This window comes from Pteropus vampyrus, unplaced genomic scaffold, assembly GCF_000151845.1.
Source record: "Pteropus vampyrus isolate Shadow unplaced genomic scaffold, Pvam_2.0 Scaffold236, whole genome shotgun sequence".
Taxonomy (NCBI): Eukaryota; Metazoa; Chordata; class Mammalia; order Chiroptera; family Pteropodidae; genus Pteropus; species Pteropus vampyrus.
Window position 1 is genome coordinate 721,996 of NW_011889017.1, and position 12,625 is coordinate 734,620.

General features: G+C 33.5%; 1 protein-coding gene across 1 annotated transcript in view; it reads left to right on the plus strand.

Moving 5' to 3' along the window:
- The window catches only part of MYO16 (myosin XVI), a 494,098-nt gene that overhangs the window by 70,823 nt on the left and 410,650 nt on the right, over positions 1–12,625 (plus strand). Inside the window, exon 2 of the mRNA XM_023519764.1 lies at positions 6,115–6,378. Within this exon, the coding sequence (XP_023375532.1) occupies positions 6,153–6,378 (226 nt within the window). The 5' untranslated portion in view covers positions 6,115–6,152. The remainder of the gene's footprint in view (positions 1–6,114; positions 6,379–12,625) is intronic.

Genomic DNA, 12,625 nt, shown 5'->3' on the forward strand with positions numbered 1-12,625 from the left:
AGCCATTTTAATGGGTGTGAGGTGATGGCTTCTTGTTGTTTTGATTTGCATTTTGCTGATGATTAGTGATTTTGAGCATCTTTTTATGTACTTGAACATTTGTATATCATCTTTAGAGAGATGTCTATTCAAGACCTTTGCCCATTTTTAAATTTGGTTATTTAATATTTTTACTGTTGAGTTGTAAGAGTTCTTTATATTCTGGATATTAAGCCCTTATCAGATATATGATTTACACATATTTTCTACCATTCCGTAGGTTGCCTTTTTACTCTGTTGATTGTATTCTTTGATATACAAAAGTTTTTAAATTAGTTCACTTTGTCTATTTTTGCTTCTGTTGCCTGTGCTTTTGGTGTCATATCAAAGAAACCATTGCCAAGTCCAGTGTCTTGAAGCATCTATGTTTTCTTTTATGAGTTTTGTAGTTTTAGGTCTTATGTATAGGTCTTTAAACCATTTTCAGTCAATTTTTGTATATGGTGTAAGATGAGAGTCTAACTTCATTCTTTTGCATATTTGTCTTATTATTTTTTGTGTTATTATTATTTCTGTTTTTGAAGCCTGTGTCATTAGGTATGTTCGATCTGTATAAATTTTAAGTCTATAACTAAATTCTTCTCTTTGTTGTAAACCGTGAAAATTAATAGAAAAGTAAAACTATATAGTCTTATTTAGAGTAGATTGTGTTTTCTAGAAGCAGAGTCTGAGAGGGGGATTCAGGAGTGTTCATCAGGGAAAACATGGAGGGAGTGAGGGAGCGAGGGAAGCAAAGTAGATTTTGCTCTGGGGTATAAATCACACCATAGAGTTGTCTCTCCTTGAGTCAAGGGGCTAAGTTTTGTACCCTTGTACCTCAATGACTAGGACTTATGGGACGCGGGGGGTGGGGGTGGTGGTGGTGGTGGTGGTAGAATCTTTCACTCTCTGAGAGATTGGGACTGGCAGGAAATTCTCCAGAGGAGAGAACAGCTTTGGGCCCTTTCAAGCCAATACTTTGAGAATCTGGGGATGGATGCACCAGCCGGTAAAGAGGATCCAAATAGGGTATCAGAGTATCTACCTAATATATAGAACATTTGAGGTCTTTGATAGAAAGCATTTCTTAAATTGCAAATAAAAGCTGGTAGAATTGAAATACAATTCATCCTCACAGGTTCAGATAAACATACATTCATGCTTATAAATGATAAAGTATATTTTCTTTTCCTTCATAGGGAAAATTGTAACATTTTTATTTCATTCTATGATAGTTTTTCTTTTGAAAAAATAGGGCAATAAGTGGCTCTAATTATGGCCAGAATAGGTTGAATCTATGACCGGAATCCACTCCATTCCTAGGCTTTTGAGATCTACTCATGAAGGACAAAAAACATATCCGCCAATATTCAATTTAAAATTCGTCAAGCAAAACAGGCATTATACCCTAATTTTCTTGTCTTGTTTTCTTGTTGATGCTATATGATGACAGCTGATTCAGCACTAGACAATCTGCTAAACAACGTTCCCAGATAGATCCCTCTGATAAGCCCACCTGTGGAGGGAACCTTTCTTATGCTTTCATCTGATGTTTGCAACTTGCCTTGGCCTCAGGTTGTTAGAAAGCATCCTGAATGGTCTTTATGGGCCACATAATCTCACCTTAAAAGATTATTACATAATGTTAACGAAACTATCAAACTAATTTCCTGAATGGCTGTGTTATTTTACATTTCCACCAGCAAGGGTGAGTTTCAATTTCTCTACATCCTCACCAGTATTTGATATTGTCACAAATTTTATTTTTATTTTAGCTCTTCTAACATGTGTATAGTGATACAACATCGTGCTTTTAATTTGCATTTCTCTAATGGCTAGTGATCTTGAACATTTTCCCATGTTCTTATTTGTCATCCATATAAGTCACTGAAATGTCTCTTCATGCCTTTTGCACATTTTCTAATTGGATCGTTTGCTTTTTTACTATTGAGTTTTGAGTTCTTCATATGTTCCAAATGTGATTCTTTTGTCAGATATAAGGTTTGTAGGAACTTTTCCTCAGACTGTAACTTTTTGTTTTATTCTCTTATTGAGGCCTTTTATACAGCAAAGTTTTCAGTTTTGACAAAGTCTTGTTTATCAATTTTTTTTTTTTTTATAAACTGTGTTTTGGTGTCAAGCCTAAGAATGCTAGGCCTAAAGATTTTCATGTACTTAAAGTGTTACAATTTTATGCTTTTCATTAAGTCTGTGATTCATTTTGGAGTCGTTTTTGTATAAGGTGTGAGGTTTAAGTTAAGGTTCATTTTTATCCCCTTACAGATGTCCAACTGCTCCAGCATCATTTGTCGAACAGCCTGTCTTCATTGACTTGCTTTTGCATGTTTGTCCCAAACCAGTTGGCTGAATTTGTGTGAAACCGTTTCTAGGTTCTCTATTCTGTTCCACTGATCTAAGTGTCTATTCTTCCATCGGTGCCACAACTAGAAAATATTGAAGACATAAGAGACAAAACAGACCTCCTTCCTTCAAAAATAAAGGAAAGGCTTGTTTTCAAAGTTGGTTTTTGTTACTCCTAATCATTTTCATTGCATGCTAGATTATTTCGTATTTGTTTATTTTTATCTGTAACATATTTCAAAGGTTTCTAGAATATTGGCTGTGGGAGAGCTACATCTAAAATTTAACTGTTTTTCCAATGTTATAACGCTATCTTTGTCAAATAAGTATGAAATGATTTTTAAAAATATTTTCTCTATATTAGTGATGCTCTGCATCTGTTGTTTAGTTTGAAAATATGGCTTTCTTATGTATATTGTGTATGTTGACTTGTGTTGAACAAAATTCTGGACTATGAGTTCTAATAGATGAGTTATAAAGTATGTTGTTTTTCTATATAGATAACGGTTTTCAGTGTTAACTGATTTTTTCCCTCTCCTACCCATATTTCATGGCCTTTATTTCTTTTCTTTTCTTTTTTTTTTTCTTACGCTGACTAAAACTTTCATTTTAAGGCAAGATAGAAGCGCTCCTTTATTAAATTTTAAACAAAATTTAAAGTAATGGCATACATTCACAAGTGTTCTAAAATAAGCCATCCTTTCATTCTACCAACAAACTGTACACTTCCTGGGTTCATTTTACTAATATTCATGTAGACTGTTTGCATGTGTAGTTATAAATGAGATTGATCTGTAACTCCCTTTTTTGTGAAATCCTCATTTGGTTTCAATATCAAGTTTACGTTAATCTCTAAAAATGAGTTGAGATAATTTTCATCTTTTTCTATTCCTTAGATTCATTTTATTTCTTTATTCTTTCTTTTCTCTTAGACTTTATTTTTTTAAACTATGAATCATATGCTTTGCTCATTAGTTGTAAGACCATGGTTTTTTCTAATACATACGATGAAAGCTATGCATTTATTTATGTTAACTGTTTTAGTTTCATTTGTGAAATTTTGATGTAGACTTTCTTTCATCAGTGGTTGGTTCTAAAAATTTATCATTTTTATTATGTCTTCTTCTTTAACCTGCGCTCTATTTAGAAACAGCTTTTTTACATTTCTGAACATATTGGGAGGTGTGGCTCCACTTTTGTTAATGATATTAATTGTATTAAGAAAAAACCTAGATAATTTTAATTCTTTGGCATTTGTTGAAATTTGCTTTGCTTTGTGACCTAAGACCTAGTTGATTTTATAAATCATCCATGAATTCTTGAAAAAAAAGGTTCCTTCCTTGATAATCGGGTGCAACAGCTGAAAATGAGTGTCTGCTGGGACCTGCATCCCAGTAATGCACACCAATGTCACCCAGCTCAGACTCATGTACTTCCTCTTACAGCTTTAACCACTTGCTGCCTGAGCTGTCCAGATAATCACCTGAGGTATTAATGATTGTTATTCTAGGTGTTCCAGTGACAAAGTTCAATAAGTTTTGAGTAGACTACCTCAAAACTATGTTTCCCATAATTGTTATTGTCAGTGACTATTTTATATATTGATAGCAGCACATATACAAACATAGCTGATCCACCCATAATTATACAAAAAAAATTGCAGTGCACAATATATTTTCAGAATATGAAATAAAATAAACGTTTAGACCATTTAAATTCAAAACAGAATTATTGAAAAAGAAAGTATATTAAAAATCAATCTTTCATACATATATGGATTTGAAATCTAACAACCTTAGCTTCTGATTTTCCAGATCATAAGGAAATTAATTTACAAACAACTCTCAGAGCTTCTTCCCGACAGCCTGAGAGTGTTACTCAGTGAATCGGGTTGTCACCACACACTCCTTAAACATTATTAAACATCTTTATTGAGTTAAAAACCAGAGGACTGTTGTGTTCATTAGATTATCCTCAACGTTCAACTGCATGCTAATTAGCATAAGATGCTCTGAGATGTCATTGGTTTTACTTCTTTAACTTTTTCAGTGGTTCCTAGGGTACCTACTGACTAACCAGGAAAGTCATGGAAGTCAAAGTATCTTGAGAATCAGTCAATGAGTCAAACTTGGTGCAGTTTTCTAAACAGATTTGAAAGCAGAAGATATTTCCTGTCCAGCATTAATGGGCTCTCACCATGTGTGTGTGACAGTGATTGTGCTTTTTAATCACACAAACAATTTTGGACAAATTTGTCATTATTTCAGAACCACTGTTTAGGTCATTGGAAAGAGAGCATTTTGTGTGTGCTTATTTGATACTTCTAACATCACTCTTACAAATACTATGAAGACTTTTACAAAAAGATATGATTCTAAAGTATTGTCAAACAACAAAACAAAATTCCACAACGCTGCTTCTCCTTCTCCTTATATGTATTAAATATGTGGCTATATAGTATAATCAAGTCTCTTGTATTTTTTTTTCTTGAGCTTTTATGGAACATTTATGACTGCCATAAAATCATCTCTTTGGTATTGGACGAGTATAGACTCTCTCAACTTAGTTTTCTTTAGTTGCAAAATAGGGATGGTCGTGCCTGGTGGTTGTGAGAATAACACTTTGCAAAGCATCAAGTGAAATAGAAATGGAAATAGTGTTGTCACAACCTGCTGTCCATTCAAATGGATAGGGCACCTTGAAAAAGATGAAGTAGCAGTGCCCTTGCTGCACGATCTTTCCAGATATGCATATGACAAACCACATCATTGTGCGTGCATTGTTATTTACTTGCTTGAGACTTACATCACAAATATCTTAAAAGAACATATAAACACTTCTCTGAACATGTATTTGTCAACCACATTCTGGAATTTTCAGTGCTCTCACATTAATATTCTGCCAATAGTAAAATTTTAACCAAGTGGTAAATATATGAATTAGTACAATTCCATTACAGGTGTTTGGGTGATGACTATAGGAAATAGGAAATAGCATCTTGAAAGAAAGTGAATATTTTAAGTTTCAGGACAGAGAACTCAGTTTGTTAATCACTATGTCAATAAGACAGAGACTACAACAGCAACAATTCTATCCATGATTTTGAATTGTGAATAGAAAAATCTCCATTCCGTTGCTCAATCTTTACCCTTAGGTCTCTTAAAATTAATGTTACCAATTACTAGGAAAAGTGTTTAGCAATAAATTAGTGGAAAATGATCACTGTTTTATATAACAATTTATTATGTACCTGCCTTTTAAATAAACAATATGTTTTATTACATTAGATTAACAGAGTATTCAGGATATTCAAAGCCAATGTTACTAGGGTGTGCTGAAAGACTTAGAATGGCTTTCTGCCAAAATTTAACACATAAAGTTTAATCAGCATTATTCAATTAGCTGAAGGATCTTAAGGCAGTGATAATACTTTTAAGAATTTTGGTATAGATTTAAAGAAAAGGAAAACATGGATTGTTACATATTAAGCAAAATTACATATCTCTAATTCTGTTATTTATTTTATTACCATGCAATCTTGAGTTAGATATTAACTCTCTTTGCTTTTCTCTCAGTCTATAAATAAGGCTTTGCATTTGTATGTCAAGCACAAAGAGCAATGAAGGAGGTTCTGAATTGTGTGATAGGTAATAGAAAATCAAAATTGTGTTCTGTAGTGCTACTATATTCATTGTAATAATGGGTCTAGTGACTTTCTCACTGTGTTTCTTTCAGGTTGCTTTCAGCTATGTAATGTTTTTCGATCCCATGAAATGGAAATTGACCAGTGCTTGCTGGAGACCCTTCCCCTTGGCCAAAGGCAGCGTCTGGTGAAACGCATGCGCTGTGAACAAATCAAAGCCTACTATGAAAGAGAGAAGGCTTTTCAGAAGCAGGAAGGATTCCTGAAGAAACTGAAGCATGGGAAGAATCAGAAAGTCCATTTTAATCTTGCCGACATGATACAGGATGCAATTATCCACCATGATGACAAAGAAGGTATATGACATAAAGAAAAAAGTTTCCTTATATAATTTCTCATGTTTTTTGTTTGTTTGTTGTTTTCTTGGTGGGGAGATGGGAGTTGTAGAACTTTTTTAACTATTAAGGGTTTTTTTTTAACTGTCTGAAATATTTCAGAAAAAAAGCTCTTTTCAATGAACAATTAAAAGCCCTGTCTCATAGTAAAAATGAAAAAAAAAGCAAAATTTTGGTAAAATTGTTGTATATGATTTTTTTAAGATTACCTACCTGAAAAGCAAGTGATTTCCTTGATAATTGTTCATTCAAATTTTTAATGAAACTTTTTTAAATGAATTTTTTCTTTTGATGATAAAAATCTGTTGCAAAATTCATTATTATCTCATTCATTAATAGATATAGTGGTAAAGTCAGTTCCTTCAAAACTCTCAGTTTGGAAGAGTCAATCAGTTTATCCCTTTAAATTGGTTGGCTTGTGATATCAGATTTTATTAAGAATACTCAATCCAAATTTTAGTCATTTTTGTAAAACTGTAAAACTTCTCATCCTTCTTCTATTTACGTGTATGAAGTTTTCAGTTTTTGTTTTTTGATTCTACATTCCAAAGTTCTAATGTGAGAGAAACTTTGCAGCTGTAGGTATAAATATCGATGGCTTCAAGCAAATATAAATTTATTTATTTCAATTGGCTCTAAAACCCGTGGTTGAATTAATCTAAAACAGTCATGCAAAGAGTAAAGACCCACAATCTATTAACTGTATTTCAAAGTCAGAATTTCTGAAAACCAAGTTTTTTTGTAATTCATTTATTGGCAAAACTCTTCTTGAGCCATTTATATTTTTAACCTGTTCAATCTGGAAAGATAATAAATTTAGTAACAAATATGGGCCCAGAGCTTTGAAATAGAGATGGTGATTCTGTATCTAAGAAAACTAACAGCGCATTATATACAATAATAGCTATAATAAGAAGACTAAAGTAGTTCTTTTAATGATTTGTGTGGTCTTATTAGTCAAACTAGAATACTCTGAAAAGTTATGAGGTTTGTTTTTTTTTTTTTTTAAATGCAATGACAGTGGCAGAGAATCTCTGAGCAGGAAAGTACCTAAGAGTTAATCTAGACCAATCCTCTTATTTTACACATGAAGGAACTGAGATGCACCAGTGTATCACATTCTGTGGAAAGCTGACCCAGAGCACTCTTGCTTCTCATTTTATTATTCTCTTCTCACTTGTACCTCTTCATTTAATGGTCATCTCCTCTGTGAAGCTATTAGCACATGGAGGGGCAGGGACACTGTCAGTCAAGTTCACTGCATTCTACTGCTCATCTCAGTACCTTCTAGTGGTGTTGAGGGAAAGAGCGAAGAAATTTCTCCAAGTTAACCAGGCAGTGGTTGTAGGGGCAAGTCTAAATTAGAATGCAGGCAAATTTAAGCCCTACATCGATTTAAAAGTAATGAAACAACCAAAAATTTATTTGTAAAGTTATAAAATCTCTTGTGTAAAATATATACATGGTAAAACAATGCCTAAATTAAGGCTAAAAAGAAATTTAAAATAGTAAAATAATAAACCCAGAGACCAAGAGGAAACTATTATATATAAATAATAGTATAATGTTTCCCCAATATATTAAAGTATTTTGGAAAACATTAAAGTCATGATTAACTTTGAGTTGGATTTTATTAGAGAAATTGCATTTTGTGTGTTTGGTTTTTGAATATTACAGTGAAGAGAAAGAACAAGACAGTAAAGTTCCACGTGTTGTTTGGCATAATGACAAATATAAGGTATTCAAAAAGTTAGGGACAACAGGAAGCAGAAGAAACACACACACACACACAATGTTCTTTGTACTTGCTATGCACAAAGAAACTGTACTATATTTTTTGCTACATACTGTCTTGTTTATTCTTCATGGCAGAAATAACAAAAAAATTCTGAAAATTCTTATAGAAGGATGTCTTTAGATAGATAACTTGTATAACTTTATTACTAGTTATATAGGAAAAAGTTTCTATTACTAATGGAAGCAAAGATTATGTTCAGTAACTAAGGTCAGCTTTAGCATCAAATGAGAAGAAATAGATGAATCATTTTTAGAACTCAACAAAAGAGTCTGAATTTTTAATCAGTTATTAAAATTTTAAGTACATTATCACAATGTAAATTAAAATATTTATTTACAGATGGATCTTAGCTTGGCTGCCATAACAAACCACTATAGACTGGGCAGCTTAAACAATAGACATTTCTCACAGTTCTAGGGATTGAATAGTCCATGCTGCCATATTTGGTTCTCAGGGCACTCTTGCGAGCTCGCACACGGCCACCTTGTCGCTGTGTTCTCACACAGTAGGGAGAGGAAGCTCTGGTCTCTCTTCTCCTTTTTACGAGGGTATTAATGTTTTCACGGAGGGTTTGCCCTTATGATTTCATCTAGACCTAGTTAGCTCCCACAGCCCCAACACCTAATATTATCACATTGTGATTTACAGCTTCAGTGTATGAATTTTGTGAAAGATAAATTTATAATAGATGGTATATTTATTCTATACTTGGAGCTGACCCATGTATGAAATAATCATCGTATCTATTACTTCTTTTGAGTCTCTCATCTACTTTGGGAGAATACCATATAAAAAGTGATATACCTTACTGTATCAGAGGGAAAGTATTAATATCTTGCAAATTTAAGAAATTAAATTGCATTGAAAATGCAAGCAGTCTCTTTAGAGGCATCATAACCTCTCTAGCACATGTTTTACTTCTCCTAGAACTGTATCGAGGAAAAAGTTTTCATTTAGTTATAGTAGTCATATTTTCATTTATCTTTAAGCTACTCAAAATAGTCAAATGTACACGTTTATACAATTGAGACAGTAAAAAAAATATATTGCCATTAGAACAAAGAGTTATTGTTTAAAACTTTGCAAATTTGTGTAAATATATATTTTTTCTCTTTTAATTGCAAGTACTTTCACTGGTCTACTGAGTATAAGTAATCAAATACACTATTTCAAAGGACAACGTGCTAAGGTTCCTAGCATGTAATTTAGAAGCAATTCAGGATTTTTGTTTAACTTTATAAATGTTACATCTTTGTAAGTGTAAATTTAGTATCTTGTTTCTTAAATTTAGTATATTGTTCCCTTCTGGGAGATGGTGACATTTTAGTGTATAATGTATCATTTTAATATGCTGCATCAATCTAAAATTTGTTCAACAATTCTTCCATCTCACAGGAAAATTTGTTCTAAAATTTTTTTAGAGCTTTTAATTCAGCTCTCTTTGAATTATACCTTGCAAAAGTAAAAGAGAAGGGGAAGGGGAGAGAGAGACAGACTGGGAGAGTTAAAGAGACAGAAAGAAAGTGTCTATATGCAGAGAAAATTTAAGTGGGAATACAGTGTCCTCTGTTAGAATTGCTACTACCAAATATCGGTTTTTACTAATTAGTCCACAATATGTTTTTGTTAAAAGTAACATATATGGCAACAGAGTGACTTCATTATGCTAACAACACCATACTGTCTCTCAAGTTGATTTTTTTAAACTACTTTATTAAATTACGATTGAAATACAAACAGCCATATATATTTAATATAATATAGCTTGATGTTTTGGAGAAAAGCATAAACCTGTGAAACCATCACCAGAATCAAGGCCATAGCTTATCCGTCACCTCTAAAAGTTTTCTCCCACCACCTTAATTCTTTAATTAAATTATTTTTCTTTTATGCAAATAGAACTTAACATGTCACTTCTCAAGCTGATTTCTAACAGTAAATGAGCTCAACCATCAACTCCTTTAGTTGATTTGCCTCTATTGCCAAGAGGAATTTGGAATTCTTTGGAATTTGGAATTCTTTGAATTTGGAATTCTTTCCCCCTCTTGTTTAGTTGAGCTTTCTACCCATTGTCAAGGAGAGGGCCAAAGACAGGGACTGGCATTCTTTATGCTCTGGTGTTTTCCCTCCTCTTTCTCTGATCAGCCCTCTACTTCCCCTCACCCCCTCCCTTTTTATTACGATTTAAGATAATTTATTTGTTAATTTCCATGCCAAATTTCACTTATAGCTCAATTTTAACCTAAAATATCCCCAACAATATTAGACTTTGTTTCTTTCTCCTACTTCTGAGACCCCTGGTCCCAGCTTCCTTGGAGGGCTAAGGTCTAAGGTCCATGATCTAAGGCTCTGATCCTAACCCTCTTCTCTTTCTACCCATTCTCTCTGGAAAGCCTCACCTTTTCCCATTGAATCCACCTCCATCCAGTCCAGTATTCCCAAATCATAGCCATACCTTTCTTCTGAGCTCTAGACACGCCCACCTTTGTGATAGCATTACATTTCTAACTCATCGTGTTCAAAATTGAATATCTATCTCCACCTCTTCTGAAACCAGAATTTTCTCTTCTAGTCTCTATGTCATATCAACCAAGTAAGTACCTAACCCTGGTTCCCTACATGCATTTATTATGAACAGAATGGGGTATGATGTGTGTTAAGTTCTCTACAAGGATAAATATTTCTAGAACACAAAACTTAGGAGTATTATACTTGACATGGAATGCATGTAGACCCTCTCCAAAATAGTTGGATTCAATACATAAATGTCTTGTGTATTAGACAGTGGGGTTGTGAAGCAAATATAAAACATCATCCTGTATTTAAGGAAGAAAGAAGGGAAAAGAACATTCTCAGTGAAAAGACAACAGTACGCTGTCGCCTGTATCTTCCATGCTCTAGAGCATTATCGAATTTGAGCAGAGTGAGAGAAATGACAGTTTTATCAGAACCACCCCTATCTGGTTAACTTCTCAATAATATGGCAACAGAAATCTTCAAAACTAAGATGTAAATTAATTCTGTCCTTTAACGTGGCAGAGGAGGGAGAGGATATGGGAAGATGTAGCTCAGGTAAGATATTTAATGGGGCAGATAGCGGAATGAACGGACCACTCAGAATTTTAGAGAAAAGGGGAGCTTTTCAACTACAGGCAATGTCTGCATCAGAGATGTGGAAGACTAGATGTGCATAGCTCATGTACATGCTGAATCCAGCAACCCCAGGCAGTTTTGAATTTCACTAAGCTACATTCACTGGACCATGATGCTTTCAATTAATAGGTAACAGCTGCTAGGTAATTAAAGGTTCCCATTTCAAAACCAATTATAGAATTATAAAGAGTTGGAAATTAAGTGCATTTAAATTCTGAGGGATTCTGTATGCATTTAATGAGTGAATTTAATAGTTCACCAATACCAAATTCATATTCCTGAGAAGTATTAATTACTTTAACTGCCTGCTATGTAGTCACAACTTTACTAGGTGCTATGAGAGTAATTGCAACAAAACAGAAAAAAATGTGCTTCAAAACATTTATAATATCAATGGAAAAACACACTGCCTTTTAAAAACTAACTAGAAGTTGATCCATTTAAAAGGAATTGCAGTAGATGAGGTGGGGATTAGATGAATCTGAAACTCTGCTCTGTGGGAAAATTTTAGAGTTTGATTAGAGAAGAGAAAGGGAATTTTTGGCCGTGGACAACAGCTTGAGTGCAGGAACAAGGCAGAGAAAAGCAGGTTTCTGATAGAGCATCACGATAGAAGCATTGCTGGAAGTTAGCATCAAGGGTTCTAAGTCTCAGCTGGAGTGATAAGAGCCATCCCTATCCTAATACTTAGAGCCATGTGTCCCTGGCCAGGACACTTTCTGTGCCTCACCTTCTTATCCTACATATAAGGTTAAGAGGCAGAGAGAGGTGAACCTTTCTCATAAGTGGTTGTGAGGATTAGTTAGATAATACACGCAAGGAACTTCAAATGACATCTGTCATGTATTACTACGTGCATAATAAATGTTAACTACTGTTATGATTTGAAAGGGCATTAAGAGATAGTATTGAAGCAGTTAAGAGTAGCTAACTAATAACTGACTGGCATTTGATTCAGAGATAATAGCAGTTGGTTTTAATATATAGGAATAAAAGTAAAGCTTTTGGAATGTTTGGGGCAATCATATTATAAATTATAATGTAATAGGAAAAAAGACTGAAGATAGACACATAAGCTCAGGGCATTAATATAAATATGAGATAATGAGAAACAGAAACTGGATAGTACCTTTGGAAATAGAATGAAAGGGAAAAATTCACATTATTAGTATAAAAATCACCAGCATTTAAAAAATTTCTTTTTTCTTTTTGCTATGACAAGGTGTATAATAATAATACTACATGTATTATATATAC